Source organism: Pseudopipra pipra, chromosome 2, assembly GCF_036250125.1.
Source record: "Pseudopipra pipra isolate bDixPip1 chromosome 2, bDixPip1.hap1, whole genome shotgun sequence".
Lineage (NCBI taxonomy): Eukaryota > Metazoa > Chordata > Aves > Passeriformes > Pipridae > Pseudopipra > Pseudopipra pipra.
The window spans coordinates 7,732,877-7,746,423 of NC_087550.1; the positions used below are offsets into that span (position 1 = coordinate 7,732,877).

General features: G+C 43.1%; 1 protein-coding gene across 3 annotated transcripts in view; it reads right to left on the reverse strand.

The window, feature by feature from the left end:
* Positions 1–7,370: 7,370 nt before the first annotated feature.
* Positions 7,371–13,547, reverse strand: part of GRIK1 (glutamate ionotropic receptor kainate type subunit 1) — a 120,806-nt gene continuing 114,629 nt past the window's right edge. For 2 of the 3 annotated variants that reach the window (XR_010427968.1, XM_064643895.1), the window contains one exon: positions 7,488–7,646. Coding sequence is in view for 1 of the 3 variants with exons in the window: in XM_064643894.1 (XP_064499964.1) it covers positions 7,491–7,646 (156 nt within the window). In the remaining 2 variants the exon portion in view is untranslated. Of the gene's footprint in view, positions 7,647–13,547 lie in introns of all 3 variants that reach the window. The other variant, XM_064643894.1, reaches the window with a different exon arrangement.

Consider the following 13,547-nt stretch of genomic DNA (forward strand, 5'->3'; position numbering starts at 1 on the left):
TTGATTTTATGAGCATAACTGTGCTCGTCACAGCTCCAGCCAAGAGTTGCTTGGTGCTTCAAACCAGCAGATCCATGTCACAGGTTTGCAGAATCTCTCTTACAGTCCCTGCATTATTTAAATTTTGGGATGTGTTGTCAGCTACTTCATCTTCTAACTCTTTCACAGAACGGCTGCACATGATCCAAGCAGCCAACACAACACAGGAAAAATTTATATGTCACTTTTCAGACTTAATTGTTCACCTGCCTGAAATCTGCATTTAAATATTAAGGGTGAGTTTGCAGGAGTTGGAGTTTCTCAAGGCTTGACAGACACTGGCACTGGCTGTGTGTCTCTGCAGCAAAAGAGAGTCAAAAGCAGGAACAAACAAGCCCAGCTGCTGCCCCTGCATGATGTACCTAGTTTAGATGCATTAAATGAGGAATTGCCTCCACCTTTGGTGCTGGTGTGTCCTGCAGTGGCTCATCCTCACCCAGTGTCCCTTCCAAACACTGATCCATGTCCATGTCAAAGCCAGGAGCAAAAGCCCCTCCAGCCTCACTGCCTTTGACTCCAGGTCAGGGAAATACCCCGAAGTGCTGTTGGGAATATTCCCTTTCACTGTGGCATTTCCTACAGAGATAAACCACCGTGGGCATGTTCTTCCAGCTTTGTTTAAAAAAATCATGCATGTGAGGTGGATCTATTAGTGATCCACTGGTAACTCCCCACAGAGATAAAGCTGAAAGCAATCTAAATAATTAATGTAGTCCTCCTGTTGGACTTCTCTTTCTTAGCAGTAGCTCTCATTAAAATCAATAGAAAGAACACAGAACAAAAGGGCATATTTACTGAATTTAGCCTGTAGATAATCAAGTGGCAAATAGGTCATGCTCGTTAGGGATTTATTTAAAGTGATTTTATTTTGATAATGTCAGCTGTCACCAAGTGCTGCTGTCAGCGAGCATCTTCCAGGGAATTTTTCTTCATACCTGAGCAAGTCTTGACCCTTGAAATACCAGTGTGGTGGCTCTGGGGTGTCAGTCAAACTCTGTGCAGGGGTGTGGAGGTGTGGGCACTTTGCATGCTAAGAACAGAAACTGGGAGAGATAATTTAGCCATCAATAGTTGGACAAGTTTGCTGTCTTTAATTAAATAGTCAGATAAAGCTTTGTATTTGGCTTTATCCTACTGGGTCTTCTGGATGGATTACAGTTGCTGAGCTCCAGATATGCACTGAAGTGAGGAGGTAACTTTGGGGTCCAGTGGGGAGCAAAGATCACCTTGTGGGGCTCAGTCTGGGGTGACATTTTTGTATGGAGAAAGGTAGGTAATCATTTGGGAAAAGTAGGGGCAGTGACAGCATGCTGGAAAAGCCTCAGAGCCTCCCCTAGAGATACTCACACTGATTTAATCAGCACAGGAAGATTATTTAATCAATCATGGATCTGGGGTTTAATTTTTTAAAGAGAGGTAGTTTTCTATTCATTCAGAAAGGGAACCAGAAAACAAGTGTGTGGTACAGAAAGCTGCCATGTAGGGGGACTTAGTGTGGTGACATCTTTTTGACAAGAGGAGCCTCTGTGAAAAGCACGTGAAACTCGCTCCCTGTGCTTTTTGTCTCTCCTCAAAAGCGGTAGAACCTCTTAATTTTGTTGTTCTGGCGGAGATGCAGATTCACGATGTTTGTTAGGAATAAACGGCAGCCCGGTCAACACCTCGGGGTGTGAAATCCGCTGGAAGGATTTGCAGGGTGCAGATGTTCTCCGCAGCCCTCTGCCCTGGCCGGGAGTGGGGGGGACCCAACCCCGACCCCTGCCTTGGGAGCAGGACATTAATCTGACATGCGACCTGATTGAATGGAGAGGGGTAAATCCCTGCTGCATAACAAAACGCTAGATTAGCAGTTAGGAAACCTCGTGATTAGAGAGATTAACTGCTAAAGACATCATTCCTTCAGATGGAAAGCCTCCACTCTCATTTAGAGCTGGTAGCCCGTGAAAAACTACTGCGCTGGCAGTGAGGAAACCACAAAGGTGCTGACCTGCAGAAGGGTGACTAAGTTTGAGGCAGCTCTGGTAGCAGTGTTTCTTGCTGTTTACATGCTAGGCAACCCGGTTTTCTTTCTCTGGATATTTAAGGTTTTGCCTTCTCAAAAGATGCTGTTTTCTTTGAAGAAAGGAGAATTCGATGCTGGCTGCAACAAGGAGCAACAGCCCCTCTCTTTGGCTTTATCATTTCCATAGATTCATAGAATGATTTGAGGTGGAAGGGACCTTAGAGATCATTAATTCCAACCTCGTACCATGGGCAGTCACCTGCCACTATCCCAGGTTCCTCCAAGCCCTATCCAACCTGGACACCTTGGACACTTCCAAGGATGGGGCAGCCACAGCTTCTCTGTGACAGGGCCTCAGCACCCTCACAGCCAAGAATTCCTTCCCAATATCCAATCTATACCTTGTTTAAAGCCATTCCCCCTTATCCTGTCACTCCAGGCCCTTCTAAATAATCTCTCTCCATCTCTCTTGTCGCCCCTTCAGGTCCTTGAAGGCCACAATTAGGTCACCCTGAAGTTTGTCTTCTCCAAGCTGAACAATCCCAGTTCTCTCAGCCTTTCCTCCCAGCAGAGATGCTCCATCCCTCTGATAATCTTAGTGTCCTCCTCTGGAACTGAACTGAAAGCTTACAGACCTGTGTTTATACCAAGTTCCCTATTTCCACAGAACAAAGATTCTTAAAAATGAGAACAGGGAATGCAGAACAAGAAAAAACCAAAACCCCACAACTTTCCAGGTGGGTGTACTGGGGGTACACTTACCAGGCAGCATTAAATGTGGTTTCTCACATTTGTCCCTTTCCAGAGACACAGTAGATAGGTAACTATAATTAAGTTAAATCACAGAGTTGTGATTTTGGGGTTTAAAAAAAAAAATCCCAAACAAAAAAACCCCCCACAATCACATTGATTTAAGCAACTGCTTTTGAATATTCTACAAGGCTCTACCTGTGTCTTTGGGCTTCTAAGTTCTTTAAACAACACAGCTCCTATTTGGCACAGACTTCAGCTGGACAGCCAAAATAGAAATGCAAGGGAGAGCTTCACACCTTAATAGCTGCATTACATTTGTGCTAATGATGATGGGGTTTGGATCTGGGGAGGTGACTTGAGTGTGTCTCGAGTCAATTCACCAGCAGGCAAAACCAGCTGCATCTTTATCAATCAGTAAAATAAAACTGTGAGTGATAGGTCTCTAAATTGTGGCTGTCCTGATCACTGAGGAATCAGCTCGACAGTGAGTGATTAAAAGCCAAGCTCAACAGTCAATAAACACCCCATGGGATTAGAGGTTTACCACAGACCCACAAGATGCAGCCCCCTGACAGAAGCCCCAAAAGGAAGTGAGCTGATCCTTGTTTGTTCTGGAATATCTTCTGAATCACACTCTGGGCTGGGCCCTTAAAAGTCACTTAGATATTTCCAACATTCCTTCTTTTCCACTGTGCCTGTCTCCCCACTTTCTCAAGAAAGTTAAGGGTGTTAAATAAGGATGTTAAAACCTTCCTAAGCGCACAAGGTGTACAGGAAAGATCACTGACACTAAAACAAGGACATTCCTGGAATGAAACACATTCAGAAGCATCTGTCAATATTGTATTTCTCTTTTATAACCAACAGGGCTGTTGAGCTGCTGCTGCTGCCAAGACAGAGATCTAATGAGGACATTGGATTTCCTAATGGGTAATCCCTAACCAGGCTTCTCTCTCATGCTCTGGAAAACAGGCAGGAAAAGAGTATTTGTTGGGATAGAGTGAGAAGGTCACTGCAATCATCTCTGCTGCTACATCAATAAGTACAACTCCCTGTGCTTGTCCCTCCTTCCTCAGGACAAAGTAGTTGTCTCAGTCATGGAGTGAATTTTTAAGTAGCATCTGAAATCAAGGAAAAAAAAAACAACCAGGGATGCAGCTTGGTTTGCATCAGGGAATGTTCTTTAGGAAAGGATTTGGGTTTGCTTTAAGCACATTTACATACAGAAAAGAGGGAGGGTGGCCTGGCTGGGAATCCAGCAGGCACAGAGGAGTGTTTGTGCATGGATGTGTGGGGCTGGGGCCGGCCCGAGCAGTGTTCGAGCCAAGCTGGCAACCTAAACACGTTTGGAGAGGGGTAGGAAAGGTCACAGCTCTGAATCAGGACAGCCCAGAGCTGAATCCTTAAATACCAGCGGGATATAAATGCATCCCTGAGCATTTTCCTCTGCTGCAGTATCAGCTGGCTGAAATATAAAATATTCTGTTGGCTCAGGGTGGGAGACAAGGTGGTTCTAAGCTCCCCACAGGTCTGTGGGTGCTCTGAGCTGTGCCAAGGCCAGGGGAGCACAGGGACATCCCAGGAAAGTGGGAAAAGGTCCCCACAGGGTGGTGGGTCACTGAGACAGGAGCATCCCTGGGAACAAATGTCCTTTGAACTCCTTCACAGCCTCATCTTCACCCTTTCTGTGCTTTCCCAAAAGGAGGCCAATTAGCATGAGAGCCCCAGGCCAACAAAGTGGTGCTGTGCTGCTCACTTTATTTATATACATTTTCTTCCCAGACAGCAAAAGGAGCTTCATTTTTTTCCCCAGCACCTTTCTGTAAGTGTTAGAGACCACTAATACTGATGGGAAAAAAAAAATCAAAAAAAAAGGCTTGATTATAAATCTTTTATCACTTTCAGCCTAGTCATTTAAAAATATCTTGGCTGGAGGCCGTGGACGGCAGAGCAATAGAGTTAACACAGACTGAAAAATAATAACCTGCTTTTCAATCATGGCATTAGAATGGTGATGGTGGCCTGGATGGCCTGTTTGCAACCTGATGATGACATAAATAAATGAAACTACCTATTATGAGATTCTCTCTGAGATCTCACAGCCAGGGGCTGCTTTTCTTAATCATTGCTTACCAGCCCGATGCATACAGCAGATTAAACTTCCCAAAAGCAAGCACTGATGTTTGAGCCTCCTACTGAAGTCACTTTAAAGACACCCTTCTCTTTCCTTTCCCAGAGAACTCACTGCTCCAAACCTCCTGAGAGAAACTCCTGAAGGATAGACAAAGTCCAGAAGAAATGCTGGAAAACAGCAATAATAATTCCTGCCTTCAAAGACAGGGAAAGAAGAATCCAGTTTGGCTTACTTGCATGAAATAATTGGTTCTTAATTAAGTGGTAGGAAATGAGCAAGAATTAATATGAATCTGTCAAAACCTGGTCTTGTTAATCTGATGTATTTCTTTAAAAGCTTTAAGGGCCCTGTGGGTGAGGGAAAGGGTCTTTAATAAGCCTTTGATCCAGCCCTCATGACATTTTCAGATACAAATAGGGCACTGGGACAGAGGACAGTGGCAGCCAAAAGTGCTGTTAAATGTCCTATTCTCCAACTGAGGGGTCTACAGAGCTCCATCCCCCCTCTGAGTCTCCTTTCTGGATGGTTTTTAGGGAGTGTGTTTGCTGTATTTACAGGCACCACCCAGCTGGTTCAGGCAACCAGCAGAACTGGGTACAAAATGCTCTTGGCACTTTGGGGAAACTGTTCAGAATAATAAAAACCCCAACAACCCAACCCAAAAATGTGCAATTCCACATGGCGATGCCCCTAAACTCGGGCTGAAGTTCTCATTGCCTGGATGGCCTTCAAGACACAAGATGTTTTCCCACCCAGCTCAACATGGGTGGAAAAGCAGATCTAGTTTTGAGCGTCACATTTTGAGAAGGATGGGGAGTAATCACAGAGAGCCTTGGGGAAAATGGGTCTAATAGCAGGAGTTTTAGAGTTTGGATCCCTGTGGAAAGGCTGAATGGAGGGAGAGGGGTTCTAGTCTATAATAACATTGAAATTATCACATCTGAAGCAGAGCTTTGTAAGCAAGCCCATCCACTGCAGGCTGCCAGGGGGCTGTGGGAGTGGTGGGGGGGGGGGGGGGGGTGTGAAGGTGGAGGAGAGATTTTCCACTCAAAGGCTTTCACTTCACTTTCTCTTTTTGCAGAGGAAATGTCCATGGATACAGGGATACAAGGGAAAGGTAATCAATGGTAAGCATGAAGTTCCCTGGGGGGAAGGAATGTCAGAGGGACAATAAAACTTAACACTTGGTTGAAGCAGCTGGGTAATGAACCTTGCCACCAGCTGAAGCAAATACTCTTGACACAGCTCTCTGTGCTGTGCAGGAGAGCAATCAGTGGCTCCAGTCCCCTTTTTCCAGCCTTGCCTTAAGATTTGAGGTGGTGGGATAGCCCTGGAAGAGCAGGTCTATTTCTATATAACCTGTGTTGGAAGGCAGGGATACAGGGAGCATGAGAGGCATGCGTGTCCTACACCCATTCTCATCCCTTGGAGTGTGGACATGCCTGAATTCCACCCCTTTTCCTTCCACAGCATCTCCAGAGCAAACCAGCTGGCACAACAAAGCCCCTGGAACACCAGGATTAATCACAGAGACAACATAGAAATAGGAACAAATGTGTTTCATCTCACTGCAATATAAAGGTACAGCTTTTCATGGGGAGGGAAGGGGAAGATCTGCTGCTCTAATGCATCACTTCTTCAGAGTTTCCTTCACAAAACATTTTGTTGGTGCCCCCCCCTTAGCTGCAGGAAAAAGTTTCAATTCCTGAGCTGTGTTCCTGTCAAATTTGATATCTTTGTGGTCAAGGTTTGTTATAAATTGAATATTCTCAGCCCTGATTTCTAGGAGTCAAGAATTGCTTTATTGGCATCAGGAGAAGGAGGATGAAGCAGTGTGATCATGTCAACCCTGCTCACTGATCATTCCTTGGGTGATTTTGATTTTTCTTTTTCAACACACAGCACCCGCAGTCATGGCATTTTAAAAGCAGTGGAAAGGGGATAAGGAAAAACAGGTTTCTCAAAGAAATGAGCCTGAAGAGGCTATGATGTCATCCTATCCTTATAATATCAGAGAAAATAAAAAATCCTCATTGTTGTATTTAATACATTTTTGTAGTCATGGTTTATGAGTCAATGGTATGAATTAGGTTTTCTGGGACCTGGTTTCTAAACAACTCAGTAGTTCTTTGTGCTCAGTAGAACTGCAATCTTTTGTTCAGAGGGGGAAAAACACAAGTTCCACTCCCAGATTATTGGAAAAAAGAACCCTGTCTCTTGTTTATTGATTTATTTAGAAAGCACACACAGCGATGCACAGGGAGGGGGGGAGAGATGCAAACCAGGTGAGCGTACAAATCCATCCCAAAAGAAAGAGTGAGCCACTTCCCAGAGGATTAGTAGTACATCAGTCCAGGAGAGCATTCCAACTGCTGTACCTCTAGGTTAAAAAAAAAGAAACCACAGAGAATTCCTGAAGAACAACATGAAAAGTCTCTTTTTCAGAAATCCCACCACTTGTAGGCAGCAACGTTTGTGTTTTGCTTTGTCTTGTTTCCATTTTGGTTTGGTTTGGTTTTGTCTGGTCTTGTTTTCGTTTGGTTCCCGCTGTTTCCCCGGTGCTCACGCAATGGTTTCCTTCCTCAGGGTCCTCCTCTGGTGACACGTGAGGATGCTCGTGAAGGAGGATTTCCCCTTCATCCTCGACCTCTTCTTCAGCTTCTTCTGGTGCTTGAGGGAAATTCCGAGCTCCTCCATGATGGCATTGAAAGAAAGACACTGGTGGGAGATGGAAATGGCATTAAAACCCTGCCCAGCACAGGCCAAACCCTTGGCTGAGGGAAGCAGAGACCTGAGCTGGGCTCAGGGGGCTTCTCTGCTGAGACCCAGCTTTGAACAAGCCCCCCAAGGTGCAACAGGTGACTCTACACATCATTTTTAACTTCCCAACTTGGCCTCCACTAAATTTAGCTGATTATGAAGGTTTCTGGAATTCTACACATTTGCCATATCATAAAACTTACCCTTTTTCATTTCCCCCTGACCTTAAAAGAAAAGAGATCTTGTTTTAAATGCCATGAACCTCAGTCACAAAAAAACAGAAGCCAAAAAAAACCAAAACAAAAAAACCCAACCAAACAAAAATGTAACAATGACAAAAACCAACCAAACAAAAAGTTTATACAGGAGAAAACAAAGAATACAGGTTTTGAAGATTTTTTTTTTTGTGATTTAGTTATTTTCCCCTCATGAAATGTTCCCTTCATGAAATTATTTCTACCATACAGCACAGCCCTCAATTCTCTTCTTTCTTAGGAAAGAATCTTTTCAAATACTGTCTGTTGGAAAAATGAGATAATTGCCACAGGAATAAGGGAGCTGAATAGTTTAGAGAGAAAGAACAGATCTTTTCCCACCATCACAACATTAACAAAGACATTTCAGGGTACGTGGAAACATCTTTTAAAATCTACAGCTGGAATGGTTATATGTAACACAAATAAAATACAAAAGGGGGCATTAGGTGGAAGTATCTGACAATGCAAATAAAAAATTGTTCCATGCAAATATATATGAATAGATTATTTATGTATAAAATGAAGTGATGGCAGCAGTGTGAACCAAAACTTTAACCACCTTGCCTTCATCAAGCTGAATAAATTCTTCCTACCAAACCCTTCTAGAACTGACCAGCTTTAACACAGGACAAAACTACAGTTCTTGTCAAGTGGCAGTGGAAGCACAGATTTAATGATTTCTCTGTATCAAACATAAATTCCCTTCTAAAGTGAAACCAGTGCAAGGTGAGCAATGTTCAGTTCATAATCAGGAATTATCTAACAGTGACCTCAGCTACCCAGGGCTAAAAAAGGTAAAATCAGATATATGATTTAAAAAGCAGAACCCCCGAAGATTTCCTAGTACCCATCTATTCTACAGGGATATTTTCAAATGCAAACCAGAGCCTGAGGGTAGCCTGGATCAAGGGTAAATAATTTGCTTGAGGGAGCAAAGGAATCACAGAGAAGTGAAGGCCACAGGCTTGAAGTCTTGCTGAAAATTTTTATTTTCAAATTCAAACCAGTTGGAAGTGGAACCATTGGGCACTTCACAACTCAGGGAGTCAGATACTAAAAACAAGCTGTGCTCCTTCTTTTCCAGTGTAATTTCTCCCTGTGATGTGGGTAACACAGGCTGAGATCCCAGAATATTTCAAATTTATACTCCAATATGCTCTTTCTTTGAGATGCTTCATTTTTGTTCTGAGTTATGCATCAATTAAACTCCAATTAATTCATGTCAGCCCCTAAATGTAATAGGAATAGGCACTGCTTTTGCTTCCAAATCACTCCCCTCTGGAAGCAGCAGGAAAAGCAGGTATCATCCTAGCAGGGACACTATTTCTACACTGCTCCAGGCTGGTTTTAGAGAGTAGCATCACTTATTTCCAAAGTAATAAACCCAAATGCTCTAAGTGGCTGACTTGGTGTGGATTATTGCTCTCTGCTGCCTTAGTTTTAATTGAGCTTTTAAAATCTAGATTACAAAGTGAATCCAGAACTCCATGGTAGATAATAAAAGGATTATATTAACCCTCTGTGGGATTGATCAGGTTTATTTTTATTTTCTTTCCCTGTTGCTCTTGCTAACCTACTGATGTTGTGTATTTAATCACAGCCATCGGTCTCTGCAAAGTGCAGTCAGGGATGATTTCTGCAGATGAAATAGTACATTTTACTGCCTTGTTAATAGGCTTGGATTTTAATTTTCCAAAGAGATTCCTGTTATTCAGCCTGTGCAATTGTCATAATGCCTTTCAATGTCACAGCCACAAAAGAGTCCCATGAAGATCACTTTACATCTGCAGACAGATGCCTCAAACCCAGTGCTGACATTACCTGTGACAGGGTTTTAATATCTGACTCCATGATTTGTGAAGTGCCCAATGGTTCCACTTCCAACTGTCTTGAATTTTAAAACAAATATTATCAGAAAGACTTCAAGTTATTCTTAGGGATGGCTTTGATATTTAAGTCTTGCCTAAAAATTAGGCTTTTGCCCAGTTGTTCATCAATAGCCTGCCAGCCCTCTGAACAGCACCTTTAAAGTCATCTTTAAAGGGAGAGGTTGACATTAAAATTCAATTTCAAAGGGTAATATGCTGTTCTTTTAGTCTCATATTCAGGCAGCCAAACTGAAAGGGTTTCTTTAAAAACCTCTTTTTTTGCCTGCTGTTCAGTGCACCTTTGAGATCTCGTCCAGCATGAGAGGACAGTGGGCACAGAGTGATCCCTTTTACAACAGAGTGATAAGTTTAACATTTTGCTTTTAGCCAGCTTAACTTTCTCATTCTGGCAGTGTCAAAATGCTGCAGGCCATGGCATGTAAAAGGAAATGTCATCCTTTAAAAACAGAGCAGATTTTGCTCTCCTTGTGATGTGCGAATCTTTCTCTCTCCCCTTTGGTCACTCCAGCAGGCTATTAAAGCTTAGTCATGGAGCTCCCAAATCCTTCCATACACAGGTCTGTGTTAAGCTTGAGGATAATTACAGATTCAGAATTTAAAAAAAAAAAACAACACCAAAAACTTAAAATAAAGTACAAACAAGACTGAAAAAAAAGAACCTGCAGCCAGGATTTATCAATCTGCTGTTTATGCTGCTGGGCAACCACTGGGGACAAGATTTTTCAATTGCATTTTATTAATACCTTGCAAAACCCAGCAAATAATAATAAAAAAGCCACCCCAAGCCCAGTGTGTTATGTTGAAGAACTGAGAACTATGAAAATCCAAGGATGTGGGCCAGGTTTTATTGTGGAAGAACCTCTGACCAGCTCAGGGAGAGAGGATGAAGTGAAAGTCAGGATTTTCCTTCTGCAGTGCCCTCATTGCTCTGAAGGACCCAGAGCTGGGACATTGATGTGTCTTCTGCTGAAAATAAGTGATTTATTTGTGCCTAGTGCACCATAGGAAGAATATCCATAATAGTTTCTCCTAGTGAGCAAACTGCTGTTGCAGCACATTAAGAATCCATGTGAGTACTCTGTCACTGGTGGCTAATTGCACGAGGACATCAGCAAATTAACTTTTAACCTGTCAGAGTCTATTGAGCAGAGATTGCCAAAACAGTATGATAATAATCCATGGATTAATTTAAGTCTTCCTCAGTTATAGAAACTGGTCCTCTGCTTCCTCTCTGCAAGAAAAAAAATCACTAAAGCTGCTTGCTGGTCTCCCAAACCTTCTAAACGCAAATAAGACTTCCCAGTGAAGCCACAGTCATACTTGGAAGGGAATTCCACAGGAAATTTCACACATTTCACAGGATATTCTGATTTGGAAGGGACACACGAGGATCATTAAGTCCAGCTCTTGAGTGAATGGCCCATACAAGGATCAAACCTGAAAACAGAGGTGCTTGAGCTGATGTTTGCTGCAGAGAGGGAATTTGCACACCAGACAACTCCACAATAATCCTATTTTGCAAGACCCTCACTGAAACAGGGCATGTTTTCCTTCTCCCCCTTCTCCTCCTGCTTTTTTCCCAAAGAGCTACAGATGTGAAGCTTCAGGGCTTTGTTCCAGGGAGATCTTGAAGCCTGTAGTGTCTCTGCAGGAGTTGTCCCAGGAGTCACACACTTCCCAGGGGATGCTGTGCCTTCCTCGAGCACCTGCCTTTCCCTGGAGCCACAGCAAATCTGGAAAAACTGCCTCTACAAACCTGGATTTGTTAGAACTCTGGGGTGGCACATCAGCTCTCCCTGCCTCAGCTCTAAGGAGCAAGTGAGGCTGTTTGATAACTCTTTTTGTAGCTGGGGATGGGGCTGTGCTAGGGAAGGGAGGAGCTGCTTTTCATTCCCACAGGGAATTCCTCACAGCCTGGCAAGTTGTCTGCAGGGACAGCTGGACACAGGGAAAGTATGGATGTTACCAACAGTGGGACTATTTCCTTGACAGATGAGAAAATGTTTACCCAAAAAGTGACAGAAATTCTCTGGGTTCTTCATTAATCTGAGAAACAATTAGAAAACTGGTCGAAGCTGCAACCCAGAAGATTTCCTGCATAGAGCAATGATGGAGATAAACACATTAGGCATTTTCCTTCTCCTCTGAGACTTGAGAGGAGCTGAATTTAATTAGTTTTAAGTCTCTTCTACTGGGAAAGCTGCAAATAAAAAGTGGTCTCTTAAATCAGATATACAGAACATCTAATTCAGGTCTTTGCTGGTAAGAAGGAGCATTTTATGAAGAACCAAAGCTTTCAAGGCCCTATTCAAACAAGTTGAAAGGCCATTTTGAGCCAGACAATTTCTTGCAGCATCTGGAGTGGAGCATAAACACTCACATCCACGGATGAGCAGAGAAGAATTGGTATAGCCACAAAAAAACCTTCAGCCTGCTGGCAGCACAAGGACTGCTGATCAAAAATTGCAACAGGAATGGAAAGAAAAAACAGCTCCCTCCATGCTCTGGCTTTTCCCAGGAGCCAGGTATGAGAGAAACAACTGAAGAGGAGAGCAGAGCTTTGCTGCAGCACCTCAGCAATTGGGTGTGAAGGCACCCACTCGAACAAGTTCTCTAATTGCAGAGAAGTGCAGAAATGGCCCTCAATAAAACAGGTCATTAACTTGTGTGATGAGCAGGAACTTCACTGGGCAAGGAAACATAAAGTAGGTGTGAGGGGGGGGAGATAAATTGATGAAGCTGGTGGTAACCTGGGATACAGTCAAAGGCAGATAAAAGGTGATCAGGTTTTGAAAACACAGGTTTGTCACAGTTCATGACATTCTAGAGCTGGCATTTCTATACACTTTGTGTATCTCAGATTGTTGTCATATGTTTTCTTCGTGGCCAAACCAGATGGAGTCCATTGTCTCCTGCCCTGTCAGTCCCCCAACTGGCTGAGGACTGGAGAAAATCCAACTGTTATCCTTCCAAAGCATCCAGTGGCAACCTGCTACACAAAAAATTCCAAAAGTGTTTCAATATGCAAAGCTTTACTGCTTGATATAAATTGATATCCTGATTTTTTTCCACAAAGGAGTTTTCTATGTTACAAAGCCTTACAATGAACACCATGAATTGCTCAAGCAAGACAACGGATTTATCCTGTTAATGGTATATCCGGGTGTTGCCTGAGGGTGCTCCTGTTGAACATGTTCTTAATGGTTACATGGCATAAAATTTAACTGATAGATATGATTTTGTGGTGTGATAGTTACTTGGAGGCTTTGACTAATGAATTTTAAATGGATGAATTAAAATTCATTAAATATTGACACTGGGAATAAGACATGCCAGCTAAAAATCTCCGGCTGCTTGTAACAGGGGTTCAGAAAGTTAATGGAGCCCTGCAGGTTGTTTTTGGAGGTTTATAAAGAGCTGCCTGGCCCACTTGCTGAATGCTTCAGCAGAGACCAAGCTAAATGTTTCTCCATGCTTTTAGTAATGAGGCTTTTATTGTTTCACTCAGGTTGGGGAGGAGATGAAAAGGAGGCAAAGAATTTTTCTTACCTGAAAGAGGTGAATTACCCCACGAAATGGCAAGGTGACAATTGTACATAAGAGAATGTGATAATTCTTAAAAGCTACTCCAGTCTACTGCACTCCCTCATGGCTGTGGGGGTGACTATTTTCTGTGATATGCATTTAAACTGCCCAGATTTCAGGGACTTGGC